At 40.5% G+C, this 14,059-nt stretch overlaps 1 protein-coding gene across 1 annotated transcript in view; it reads right to left on the reverse strand.

Annotated features, from left to right (window-relative positions):
- Positions 1 to 217: 217 nt before the first annotated feature.
- Positions 218 to 14,059, reverse strand: part of si:ch73-22o12.1 (nectin-2) — a 63,683-nt gene continuing 49,841 nt past the window's right edge. The window contains exons 7-10 of the mRNA XM_026940071.3: positions 4,295 to 4,421; positions 3,804 to 3,861; positions 3,052 to 3,120; positions 218 to 1,945 (exon numbers count right to left, since the gene is read on the reverse strand). Of these exons, the coding sequence (XP_026795872.1) occupies positions 1,739 to 1,945; positions 3,052 to 3,120; positions 3,804 to 3,861; positions 4,295 to 4,421 (461 nt within the window). The 3' untranslated portion in view covers positions 218 to 1,738. The remainder of the gene's footprint in view (positions 1,946 to 3,051; positions 3,121 to 3,803; positions 3,862 to 4,294; positions 4,422 to 14,059) is intronic.

The following is a 14,059-nucleotide window of genomic DNA, read 5'->3' on the forward strand; positions in this document are numbered from 1 at the left end:
CTACATGAGCTCTTATTTAAGTGTGCTCTAATGCAATCCATTTTATCCATCAGGTTTTGTCACAGTGAAAATGGGTTTCAATTTGTATTTTCATCCCTGCATAAACTATTCAGAACTCTGGCTCTTTTGCGATCTAAATCTACATCTGGCTTTTTGTGTAGCTGAAAGCTTTCTACAAATTAAACAGAATTATTCAAGAAAAAAACACATACCAATGTTTTGAACCAACCACCATCAATTTATTAAGCTAATACTGTCAGTGAGATAGATAAACAGTGTTTATTGTAGTAACAAAGAGAATAGCAGCAGAGGAAAAAAAAAACATTAAATGTTGTGCTTGTCACAGTACAAAAGTATCTGAAGGAACAACAGAAAAAACCTTCTGCTCAAAAATTCATAACAGAAGATTAAAGAAATCATAAACTGATTTTGAGTTGACATTCAAACAAAAAGTCTAGAATATTAGAGAATGGTTTCTGCAGAATTATAATTGTATAAATAATTGTATAAAAGTCCAATTACCAACAAAATGCTAAAGAAGAAAAACTCCTGGATGAGTATAAAAAATGCTACAACCATGCCCTCCTGATATAAACAAAATCAGTCACATTGATTCAGTGGTTCACTGATGTCAACAGCAGTAAAGACGAATAACTACACATACAGAGAGCGACCTAAAGTCCAGCAAAGACGGTAAGGAAGTGAAGCTTTACAGTACACAGTCACTGCCTTGCACAAATATTGGCACAGCTGAAAATCAGTGTTATTTGGACATTATATCATTATCTTATGTGCAAATCGCAGATAATTGACATTATTGTTGTTGTTGTGTCCTGTCAGGGTGTACAATGTACACAGTTTAACACAGGAAGGAAGTGGCGATGTGAGAGTAAAGAATGATATTTTGCCATCATGTTCAGTACAAAATAAAGGCAAATCTTTCCAAAAAAAAGACACATGCAAGAAACAAAATTAAGAATTACTAAGGAAGACATCTACATGAAGATGCTTCTCAGAAGGCTAAAAAAAATAGGTAGTTAGGGAACACTTGACTTGTTTCACTTGAGTTAATCCTAATGTGTTTGTTAAAAAGCCAGCAAATGAGCTTTAGAAAGTCAGATTAATATTTTTGTTGGTTCGTGATGACTAACACTCAGGGTAGCCAACATGGTTCATACCAACAAGCGACATGAAGCAACGGCTACTGTTGTTACCAAGCTTGCATTATCCATTTATGTTTTTTTTTTATTTATTTCTGATGGTTATGAAATGGAGAGTACAATATAATTTATATATTTATATTTTGCTATATTTTTGGGAATATTGTAAAAGCCTATGAAAAGATGACCGAGGGGTTATGCTTTTATTTCCCCACTCATGTGTTAATCATTGCTGAATGGGAGTTTAACACAGGAAGGAAGTGGCGATGTGAGAGTAAAGAATTGGTGGATGTAAGACAACCTGGAGCCATAGGATTGGAATTTCATAGGAACTGTTGTATTTGCCTTATTTGGATTTGCAAAGTTAATCTCATACACAGGCAATAGTATTATTCCAGACTGAAGATAGTCGCAAAGCAGACTTTGGATTTATTTAATCTTATCCTTAAACATTTAAAAGAACTGAAAGACAACTTTACATCTAAAATCACAAGGGTGATTGACTTCACTCTCTCTCTCTCTCTCTCTCTTTTCTCTCTCTTTTTCTCTCCAGTGTATAGGACTCTGTGTAATCTTTCCTACACAATCATGGGAGCGGACATAAAACTGTCCTCCCTGGATAAGGACGAAGGGTTTTGCTCCTGTTCATTAGCATAAGTCCCTACATCCATCTCCCTGAGTTCATAATACGGGGGGAGCACCTCGCTCTCCGCCAAGCCAGAGCTGGCGTCGTGGTCAAATGTCTTCGGCTGATCGTCATCATCACCGTGGTACGAGTCCAGATCCTGTGAGAGAAGAAAACAATGATGTTGTTTAGTATCCTTGTAACATTAACAAAGGAGCAGCTCATGACCAGACATTCTGGTGGGGGAGGATGGCGTTAATGACAACATAGCCTCAAATAAAAATAAATCAACATTCTATCACACTTGACTTATGTGATAGGCTACTATCTAGTGAATTTTTGGAATAACCCCATAATAGGCAGTCAAGAGTTTCCAAGAGTGACCTGAACAAACGAACTAACGAGCGAACAGAAAGATGTGGTCTGGTCTAAAAGCCAGCGTCCTCTGTCGTCACTGTTTAATTGAAGAAGTTTAGCAAAAGAAACTGTTGATCACAGCTTTATTGAAATCAGATGTTAATTTTATAAGCAGTTGGTGCAAGAATGATAGATGATTGTCGTTTTGTAGTTCTATCTAATCAGGGAAAGCACTGAAAAATATGGACTCAAAAGATTGCAATTAACCATCCAGTCCTTTGTCCCTCCTCCACTCGTAAACAAAAGGTTCATAGAGTGAGCATGGGGCAGAGTGATTCCTGCCCCAGTAGGACTATTTTGACCACTAGATGCAATTAAAATGTCTACAGAGCTATGGGGCAGTGCGATGACCTACAATTGCGCAACATGTAGAAAGGCGACCAAGTCAACGCAGCAGCGGTTTATATCAAGTACCAACATTTTTACATTGTTGGTCACTCAGAAGAGGTCATTAGTTTTCGATCTTATCCAGAAAGGGCCGGTGTGGCTGCAGGCTTTCATTCCAGCCAAGCACGAGTCACACCTGATTTCACTTGTTTAATCAGTTCATCTTGGTCTCCTACCAACTCTCAAGTGTGCCTCCGATTTGGCTGTAACGAAAGCCTGCAGCCACACCGGCCCTTTCTGGATAAGACTGAAGACCTCGGGTTTAAACCAAGTAAAATTTATGAAGATGGGAATGAGGATTTTATGAAGATTAAAATTTGTGGAACACCATGAAATGTACGGCAAGCCAAATTAAGTGATGTGTTCAGAAATATGTTTGTGTGTGTGTGTGTGTGTATGTGTGTGTGTGTGTGTAAGAGGGAAAAGACTGTGGAGGTTACAGGTAAGAGTGGGTCTTCTCACCGTCACTGGTTCTGTACTTTGTGTCTCATAGTATGCGAGTGGAACGCTGCTGTTGGGTGCCTGCACAGCCTACATCACACACACACACACACACACACACACACATTCTTTTATCAAAGTCGCTAATCCATGTAATTCATTTATAACTAGTTTTATTCAGCTCGGATAAAGATGACAAAATTCATCAAACAATGATTAATCATTTAATCATTCAAGATTTAATCATGTGTAGAGCTTCTGCAGTGGATCATTGCAGTAATCTCAGTAATCCACAAGGTGGAGCTACAGCACTGTGTACAGGAAATCCATTTTGCACAACTACAAGGACCTGCACAATGAGCTAAAATTCCTTTCTGATTCTTTTCTTCTTCTTATGAAAAATCCCACTATTTCAAAACGAACTCATTTGTAAATGACTGCTCATGTCCAGAACTCATTAGTGAACAATGAGCTATTTTCATAGAACATACAAATATATATATATTAATAAATTAATATGCCCGTGTCTATTTAAAACATTGCAATACTCCATCATCATGTATTAGACTTTCTTTTATTTATAACACAACAGAGCTCCCGGGTTTTCCTTTAATCTTGCACGTCTGTAGATGCACAGAAGCGAACAGTTGCCATGACTGAGGAGATATTTTACATTAAAGCATTTCTCTATAAAGCAGCATGAACCTGGATTACATCATCATCATCATTATTATTATTATTATTATTAGAGATAAAGTCTGTATCTGACTTACATTGTAGGAGATCTTAGTGTGCTTCTGAGGAGGAGGAGGCTTGTGAGTGGGAGGACCACTGTAACACACACAGACACACACACACACACACAGGATTTAAGAAGGGGTATACAAGATTGTTTAGTGGAAAAGGCTCATCTGTAATAAAAGCTGATATGCTAGACCATTGAGAGGCAAATGAAACCTGAAGAGCTATACTACTGTGAGGAGAGTGAAAGTCCTGATGATGTTAGATTCAAACCAGATTCTGTGTTTGTATGTTTTCTCCATTTGTGTGTTTTATGTTTTCTCACCTAACACACCATTCAGCCCAAGTCCTTCATAATATAGAAGATGAGCTGTATCAGGAGTGTTAAATGAGGCAAAATAATAAACTACGCAATGCCATGACCCTTCAAGACTGGAATCGGGCATCGTGTTTAACATTAACTAACAAGCATATATGCAGAAACAGCAGGCAGGAGAAAGAAGAGAGAGGCGGGGGGACTTACTCTCTATTCATGCGTTGTTTGCGGACCACGACCACAATGGTGACGATGAGGGCGATGAAGAGGATGACTCCAATAAAGGCACCAATTATGCTGCCTGTAGCAGGCCCCTTCTCTACCAAGGGTGTCCCTAAAAAGGAGAGAGAGAGAGAGAGAGAGAGAATGTGTGTATATAACAAAATCACTCCTGCTTCGGTCATATGAACACTCAACAGTCAACAGATAAGTGTTAATCGCAGTATGAATTATTCAGTATCTACATCAAAGCTAATAGGAAATGTGTGAAGCTTCGAGAGTGAGGAATATAAGTCTAGACCTGCTGACAGACTTAGCCCATCGCCAAAGCCATTGGTTTAAAGCCATCGTGCAGAAAATGTCTCCACTTACCCTAAATACAGTTGATTAGACATGCTTGGTGTTTATTAGGCTATTTGTTAGCTATCAGGTAACTCCAGTGCAAAACTAAAGAACGTCAAACATGTCCTGATTAACTATATGTAGTGTAAGTTGAAAATGGTATAAATGTGATACTTAACCAAACTATTCCCTTAAAGGTGCAACAGTTGTTTTTTAAAAATTCTTACTAGGACACTAACTTGGAAAAACAAGTAGAACAAAAAGTAATGGTTTAAGCCATGGCCTCAGCACAAGAGCAGCTGAGAGAATCCAGAAGCCTTGTTTGTGTTTGGATAAGCCTCGTGTCAGTCAGTTTATAGACATTCCCCAATGCCCTTTCACTCCACCCACATCTCAGTCTGAAATGGGCATGTGCCCAGCGCAGCCAGATCATTCTACCGTGAGCAAAAGAAGTCACTCTGTGCTTCGAAAGAACTTAATGACAAGAAAAACTGTAAAAGCAGAATAAACACTGGCAGCACTTTCTTTTAAGATGGAGTAATTTAGTACTGGTGAAAGTGATGAAGCCAGGTGCAAAATTAGCGATCTTGGTATGTAAATGAAATCTGCATAAAGCGCTGAATTTTTTGAATGGCTGACTTTACATAACAAATCAAGTAAACAGGAAATGATGTCATGACAGTCCTTGGTAACCACTATATGTTTTGGGGGTGGAGCTTTGTGTACACGGGCAGGATTGGGTGTTTGTGTGTGGGGGGGTGGTCTCTCAAGGAATAAAAAACATTTAAATCTGATTTAACTCCACCTATTCAACCTTTAAAGACCTAATATTGCTCATTTTTGACACATCTTCCTTAATGCATTCAGAAATGGACCAGTGTAACCACTTTGTAATCCACAAGGTGGTGATATACTGGTAGACTCATTTTGCAGTACTACAGTGACCTGTACAGTGATCTGAAGCATTGTGTTCCTGGATAAATGCTTCCTGATTGCTTAGTCTATTTGAAAACTGAAAGACTTTTTTTTTTTTGCACATGATTTTTGAAGTCAAGGACTTGAAGTGTGCTTGATGCTGAAGCTGAGGTCATGTAAAGGACAGAGCAGGGATGATACTACAATGTGGAAACTGTGCACTGATAGATTTCTCTCTCCCTGCCACCTTCCTTCAAGTGATTTTACTGTGTGAGCTCGTCATTGCGTCAGCTGCGTTGCCTCAGACGTGCGTCGCCTCACTGCTATAAGAGACAAAGGGATAGAGAGCACGAGAGTTGCAACAGATACGTGGCCAACTAGAAATACCTGCTTACAAAGACAAACAGTGTGACATAACAGTGAAGTGATGGAAGAGAAAGGAAACAAAAGAGAGGCTCGGAAATCCACCAGATGTTCTGGCAGAAAAGAAAAGACCCCAAACACAATAGCATGAAGTGTAGCAGCTGACTGAATTCACCCCATTTCCTTTCACATAACTGCCCATGAGCACTCACACACACACATACACACACACACACAACCCATACGGCTGTCACGTCTCAGTGCTGTCAATCAGACATCGGTCTACCGCGTATCGTGTCTCGGCCTGTCAATCTCCCAGAACCCCCTCAGCATTCCTCTCTCTCCATCCCTGTGCCTCTCTCCTGCTGAGGAGAACCCACACTGCCACACACACTCAGTCAAAGCAAACAGCACAACACACACACACAACTCTGTGTGCAAGAGAGAATAAGAAAGAGAATGCAAGGCATGTACGGAAAGTGAAGGTCAGTGGAGATAAAGGTGGAATGGGGAATGTGTGTGTGTGTGTGTGTGTGTGCGTGTGCGTGAAGAAAATGTCAGAATAAAAAAGCAGACAAAAAACTAAATGTATTCCTCCCAAATCTTATCCATTATCAAAACAGCATCTTACACTGAAGCACTTACGTGTGTGCTGTGTGTGAACATTCTGTTTATATGCAATAAGGAGCAAATGTCTATGTGTGTATATGAGATAGATAAGATATATGTAGTCATGTAGTAGCAGTGCAATGCATAAAATCATGCAGATACAGGTGAAGAGCTTCAGTTAATGTTTACATCAAACATCAGAATGGGGAAAACTGTGATCTTTGACCATGGCATTGTTGTTGGTGCCAGATGGGCTGGTTTGAGTATTTCAGAAACTGCTTATATCCTCATGCACAACAGTCTCTAGAGTTTACAAGGAATGGTGCAAAAAAAAAAAAAAAAAAACCCAAAAACCTCCAGTGAGCAACAGTTCTATGGGGAGAAATGTGTTGCTGATAAGAGAGCTCAGAGGAGAATGGGCAGACCAGTTTGAGCTGACAGGAAGGCTAGGGTAGCTGAAATAACCACTCTTTACAACCGTGGTGAGCAGAAAAGCATCTCAGAATGCACAACACATCAAACCTTAAGGTAAATGGGATACAACGGCAGATGATCACATCAGGTTCCACTCCTTTCAGCCAAGACCAGGAATCTGAGGCTACAGTGGGCACAGACTCACCCAAACTGGAACTATAAAAATTGGAAAAAACGCTGACTGTGTGTACAAGAAGTCAGTGTGAGTTATCATAAGTAACAAAAAGTGGAAAACGGACAAAAAGTGTAAGACATTAATAGTGAAATAATCAAAAATGATATTTTTGATTGTTATAGAGATGTGGAGATTGTTTTTCCACATGTCTGCCCCCCCCCCTCCTTTCCTCTACTCTTTTATTACTGTCTTTGTGTTCATTTTTTTCCTTCTCGTATTGATCGGTATAGCATCCCTAAAGACTGCGCTATCTTTTTCTATCTTCACTCTGTTTCTTATTCAGGTCTTATGATCACCGCTTTTCAGATTCAGATCGATGTTTAAGACTTCTTAAAAGTTTGAGCCTGTTTAAACTTCTCTTGTCTTAAGTAAGACTTAAAGCAAACATGCGCTGGCTTTTAAGTCATTACACACATTAGACACACATGAGTCACATTCAAGTAAAGGAACTAGAGCATGTCAATGGGGATGCAAAACTTTAAGCTTGCTAATAAAGAGTGGTTTAATTACTGACTCAACTACTGTAATGTTTAGACTGTGTGTAATGAGTTTTCAATACGTAAGACAGAGAGGGAGGGAGACAGAGAGAGAGAGAAAGAGAAAGAGAGAGACCTGCCATAAAAGCTTCACTACCACCAACTGCTATTGCAATATCTCATCTCCTTTTCTGTGTGTATTATTACATCCTCCACATCAGATGACATCACTCATACTGTTTTCTTCCTAAAAAGTGTGTGTGTGTGTGTGTGTGTGTGTGTGTGTATTTTACTCCAACTACTTCAAGCACTTACAGAAAGCCTTTTGTTGTGTGTGCGTGTGTGTGTTGGTTTAGTTATGGTTCTCTCCTCTTTTGATGAAGACACCTTTAACAACACTGTGCACTGAGTGTAGTCTTTCTTACTTGTTAAGCCAGTTTTGATGCAAATGTATGGCAAATGAAATGAAATCTAATACAAATGTGAGTGTGTGGCCTTTTCTCTTCTAACTGGAAAGAAGAGGAAGGCAGCGTGCAGAGCAGCCAGTGCAGAGGCTGTAATTCAGTTAACAGGCCTGATTAACCCGAGTGTTTATTACTGATGAGAACAGCAGCACTGGAGTGTTGTTACAGACAGCGAGACATGAAGCACTACACTGGTAGACACTGTAATCATGCTGGCATACAAAGCAAATAAAAAATACGACTACAAGCAAGGTACTTCATCAAAACTGTCTCTGTGTGTGTGCGTGTGTGTGTGCGTATATGTAGGAGAGCCAGTCTGCCAGATCAAGACTTAATGGAGTTAGATTACAAACACGCTTTCTGTGTGAGTGGGAACTGACATGAGAGTGCCACTCTCCTAACAGAGGCAGAGAGAGAGAGAGAGAGAGAGAGAGAGAGACAGACAGACAGACAGGAAAACACGAAAACACACACACTCTAAACACACATTCACTACTATCACTTTGTTTTTTCTTGGACTAATATCTGCATCTCCACCAATAATTTCCCACTACATAACAAACAAACATGGAAATAAGCCAATATGTAGATAAAGCAAATAACTGCACTGAGAAACCCACTGGGAGAACATGTGAAACTCAGCACAGACACTAGCTCAGGATTGAACCAGAGACTCTGGAGCTGTGAGGCAGCAACGCTACCTGCTGTTGTTGACAATTCATTTGTGTTGTGCTTTTGTCTTTTTCTATTTTTTTAAAATCTCATTTTAGTATTGCATGTTCACATACTTAGTCACCTGAGCTTTGGCAATAGAAAATGCACCTATGTCATATTAATAAAACATGAAAGAGTGTGTGTGTCTGTGTGTGTGTGAGAGAGACAGAGAGAGAGAGAGAGAGAGAGAGAGAGAGACTATGATGTGACTGGCAGTGAAAATTTACAGAAAAAACAAAAACACATTTTTTCAGCCCAGATGATATTGTATATCTGCTGTGTGACACATGGTATTAGTGTAACAAATGCAGCCATCCAAAGTTCCCTCTCTCCTTCGCTCTCCCTCTCTCCCTCCCTCTCTCTTTCCCTCTCTCTCTCCCTCTCTCTCTCCCTCTCTCTCTCCCTCTCTCTCTCTCCACGTCCCATCACTGAACTAACTCCCATTTTCCACCAAATGGAGGAAACATTCAGAATATATGTTATACGTGCTATTACGATCGGACTTGGCCTATCAGTCTTTCTGACAAAAGCACTGTGAGTGTGTTACCTCGTACGTCATATATACACATAGTTAATGTGAGTCGAGACCTAGACACAGACCATGCATTTCTACTGGCTGAGGATTAAACCAGTGTCAGCGACTCTGAGTCTCCTCCTGTGTGTATTTGTGTTTGTGTGTGTGTTTGTATCTCTCCAGAGGACAGTGTGGTTTCCGCCAGCTCACATTAAGGCATGAGACATTTGCCACAGGAGGAGGCCAGACCCTGATTTTCTTTCTCTACAAGGTCACTGTCCCCCCTCTACCCCTCTCCCTCTCATACACGCGCACGCACATACATACATATACACACACACACACACACACACACACACACACACACACACACACACATAGAGCTGCTAATTCAGCTTTACAGTAAAACCGCCACACATCCTTTCATTCATTCAGATATGACTGACGACTGATGCAACACAGACACAGATGCACACTCACAACTTTGTAATGCGAGTGTAATCTCTCCAAAACATCAATCATGAATCGACACATGTTGGGGGGTCCCAAACTAGGGGTCGTGACCCCATGTGGGGTGGTTTGATTTACAAGCCACATTAAAATTGAGTGTACGTTCTATTTTAGTCTTTTTCGCTATTCTGACATGCTGCGTTAATAAAATGGATGTAAGTCAAGAAAGCATAAACAAAAATATGCAAAAAATAAGTAATAAGTAAAAAACATGGAGGAACCAAAATGCTAAGGCTTGGTGTCGTAGAAAATGTGTATTGTCCATTTGGGGTTGTTTGCCCAAAAAGTTTGGGAACCCCTGCATTAGAATGTCTGATACAACTGGCTTCATTCAAAGCCGTGTGTGTTTTGTGGCTCTGTGTTTAGAGTGCTTAAGGCAGGGGTGTCCAATCTTATCTGGAAACCGCCAGTGTGGGTGCAGGTTTTCATTCCAACCCAGCAGAAGCCACACCTGAGTCTACTGAAATCTAAGATCAACTGATTAAACAGGTGGAATCAGGTGTGGCTCCTGCTCGATTGGAATGAAAACCTGCACCCACACCGGCCCTCTGTGGATAGGATTGGACACCCCTGGCTTAAGGACTGCTGTGTGATTGTGTGTGTGTGTGTTTGTGTATGTGTTGGACTTCTTGCCCAGGGCTCAAACAGCCTTGCTTCTAAACCAACAACCTCGTGATTACTGAGCCATTACCCCAATTACACTGCATCATGAAGCTACAGAGGTGTGTGTGTGTGTGCGCGCGTGTTTACCTGTTAACTCAGAATCATTCGGCTTCATTAGAGAGCATTCATGCGTTCTAGAGCCGTAATTGCCGTGTTTTCCTGACACTCCAAACCCTCTCCCGGCATTAATGTGTGCTGACTCAGACCAACGTCCCTGTCTCTCTGTCACCCTGTAAAACCCGCATCCACCCCAACACGTCTCTGAATATCCCAACCCCATACACATTACTGCTCTACACTACCTCAAAGCAGCAATTACAGAGACAGTGCGCACACACACACACACACACACACACACACAGTGGTGAGCTTGCTTGTGTAGTGCAGTGATGTGATGACTGAAGTGGCTACGTGTTTGTGTGTGTGTGTGTGTGTGTGTGTGTGAGTGTGTGTGGTTTGTCCTGGACTGAGAGCCTTTCCATGCCATAATATGTCATGGCTATAAACAGCAACAGAGGCACAGATGAAGAAAGAAGCTGTGTGTAATTGGGATTTTTTTGGGTGACATCTGCATTAATCATTGTCATACACTAATATTCCCATGTGTCCTTTGTGTCCCTTCCTCGGCTTCATTTTCCCATCTTCCCTGTCTCTCTCTTAGTGTTTTATTGGCATAACTTTCACAGCTTATTACTAAGCCAGTCATGAAAGAACATACTAGAGCAGGGTGATAATCTAATGCTGTTTTTTCAATTATACTGTAGATCAATTGTGAAAGCATTGATAATAAAGAGGAGGCAATGCTCATTGTACCTTAAATAAAAAAAATTTGTTAGTCTTCTTTAGCGCTATTCTTAAATAAACTGAAACCAGTTGGCTTTACTTCTCACTACACCTCCTGCCATTATTTTCATAAATCTAATTTCTGTTGCTTATGTTAATTGTGAGTGAGTTTGTAAATGAAATTAATAATATGATAATGAAAATAATCATCTTATAATTGTTATAGAGGCAATTACTAAACTAAAGCGTTTCGCTGTTTATCAGTAACATGACAAGCTGCATTTTTGTCACATTAACTAAGGAAGAGAGAAAAAAGACAGAGGATGGTGGAATGACTGTAGCTGCTCCACAACATTAAATTTAACTATAAATGGATAAAAAGTACAATGTGTCCTTCATAATAAATTGGAGAAAAATTGTAATCAGTGTCAGATTGCTGTGGTATATGATGGGGAAAAAAGACTTCAGGACATGCTGTTACGGGAACGTAATCAACTGTGAGTAAGCAATGACGCGCTGCATCACTGATTATTTTCTATAACAGCGTAGATAAGGAGTAGCGCAGTGTACGTCTGTAATAAATCTAGAGATGTAGTACACACAGTTCCTTTTTCCTTCAGTTTCCTCACTTCATTGTTTCTGTAGCAAGAACTAGCGATGCTAACAGAGATGGTATTAAAGTTATATCTTTTGCTGTTGAAGTGTCTCAGGAGAAAGCCTTCATCCTGATGCTCGATAAAAACATCAGCCTCCATCAGTCTCCTCTTGGTTTCCCCGATCTACAGCTGATTGCATCTCTTGCAGGAAAGACACCCTAATTTGCCATTTTATACCTCCCACTTTGTAGGTAAATAATTACTGATTGCGGTTCCTCTTCTGATGTGTATATATTTATTTACCGCTCGCTCTCTCATTCTCTCCTTCCTCTTTCTTCAGTTCACATCACATTCAGCTATTTTAGTGCAACGATATCATAAAACCTGAAACTATACGCACACATCATTGATTTTCTCCCTCTCTTCTCCAGACATTTCATTCTGCTGTCTCACTCATCAAGCCAGTAATGCTTGACCAGCACACACACACCTTAATAACGCACTATCCCCATGTGGAGGAGTCCAGGGTAGCGCAGAGGTCACCGTGGGCCGACGGGGGTGGAGGTAATTGAGAGGAAGTTTCGAGTGCATGCGTGGCACAATTACGTATAAGTGTGGGTTTGTGTACGTGTGTGTATTTGTGTGTGAAAAACCTGAGGGGTTATTTAAATAGCTGAGTGGGATTAGAGCACCATAATAACAGCCAATCTGCATATACAACCAGAGGGCTGAGCAAGGAGGAGGCAAGCATGCAAAGCCTGTTAGAGAGAGATACAAGATATCTGTGCGCTCTCTCTCTCTCTCTCTCTCTCTCACACACTCTCTCTCTCTCTCTTTCCTGAGCCATGACTTCGTCAACCTTAGCAGACGTTCACGTCTACTTCCAGAAAGAGAGAAAATGCCTCCATGGCAAATACTTAATTGGCTGTTCTCTTAATGATTCCTGTGTGACACTGATCCTTATCACAGAGTCAATGCCACTCTCACACACTCTGTCTCCATCACGTACATGCGTGCACGCAAAATGAAAGACGTAAATCAAAACCCTTCCTTACAGCCTTTGTAAAAAATGAATGGGGATACGATGGGAATAAAGGCAGCATGTAAAGAGTTCTGACATTTAATAAATCAAAGCAATAACTGGTCAGTTGCCTGTGGCACCACATTCCTTATTAACGCTATTACATCAAACTACGTCCTTATCACATCCACAGAAAGACGCAATATCAAAATATCACTACATCTGACTGCTCCAAGCCTTCAGTGCTGCTACTGACGCAGGGGTCTCCGGGCAGAGCGCCACGGTTACGGTCTCCTGGGTGAAGACACACTGTGAGAGGTTCAGAGATAATATCGGTCGTTCAGAAGACAGAATTTGAATTCTATGCCCTTGCATACTAACAAGTACCTGTAAGGTTTATATCCGGGGTTTGTTATAGTTTTAGACTCCAGACTTGTTTTGACATGGGAACTATTAAAGTCAAGCTCCACTCTGAAACATATATAAATATATATATAAATATTTGTGAAACTGGTGCTAATCTGTTGGTTGGTGCTGTATTTTCATTATACACAAAGGTTTGTGTACGTACGCCACACTGACATCACATTGCTAGCCCTGTTCAAATGACGTTTAATGGTAGGGGGGAGAAATCTCAGTGATTTCAAACATAAGGGATAACAGACAGGTTTCTCTGCTATCTCCTTAAAACAAAAGAGCTTCTTTTCTCACTCATCATTTTCCAGAAACGTTCAATGCCATGTTATTAATGAGGAATCCAGTGTTTAAGTAAGGAAGACACTGAACTTTACACTCAAAGTTCCAGAATGTAGATACTCAGCTCGGCTCTTTAGCAATCTGTGAAGTGACAGATGTTGACCGATAATGACAGTATTAGCATGAAAGAATCTAAACTTTTTGAGCAGACTGTACAGATGAGGAGGTGAGAGAGCTGTATAGACGAAAGGACTAAAGCGCCGCTGCATCGCTCTCTTTAGGTAGAGATGAAGTGAGGGATAATTCCGACTAGTGTCACTATCAGGAGGTAGTTGAATGGCATTATGGGTAATGTAGCAACCTATTAACCAAGGTGAAAATCCTTGTCAGGGAAAGAAGTTTAAACTAAAAGATCAACTCAGAATTAGACTGGTGGTA

The sequence above is a fragment of the Pangasianodon hypophthalmus genome, chromosome 1 (assembly GCF_027358585.1).
Source record: "Pangasianodon hypophthalmus isolate fPanHyp1 chromosome 1, fPanHyp1.pri, whole genome shotgun sequence".
NCBI classification, from domain to species: Eukaryota; Metazoa; Chordata; class Actinopteri; order Siluriformes; family Pangasiidae; genus Pangasianodon; species Pangasianodon hypophthalmus.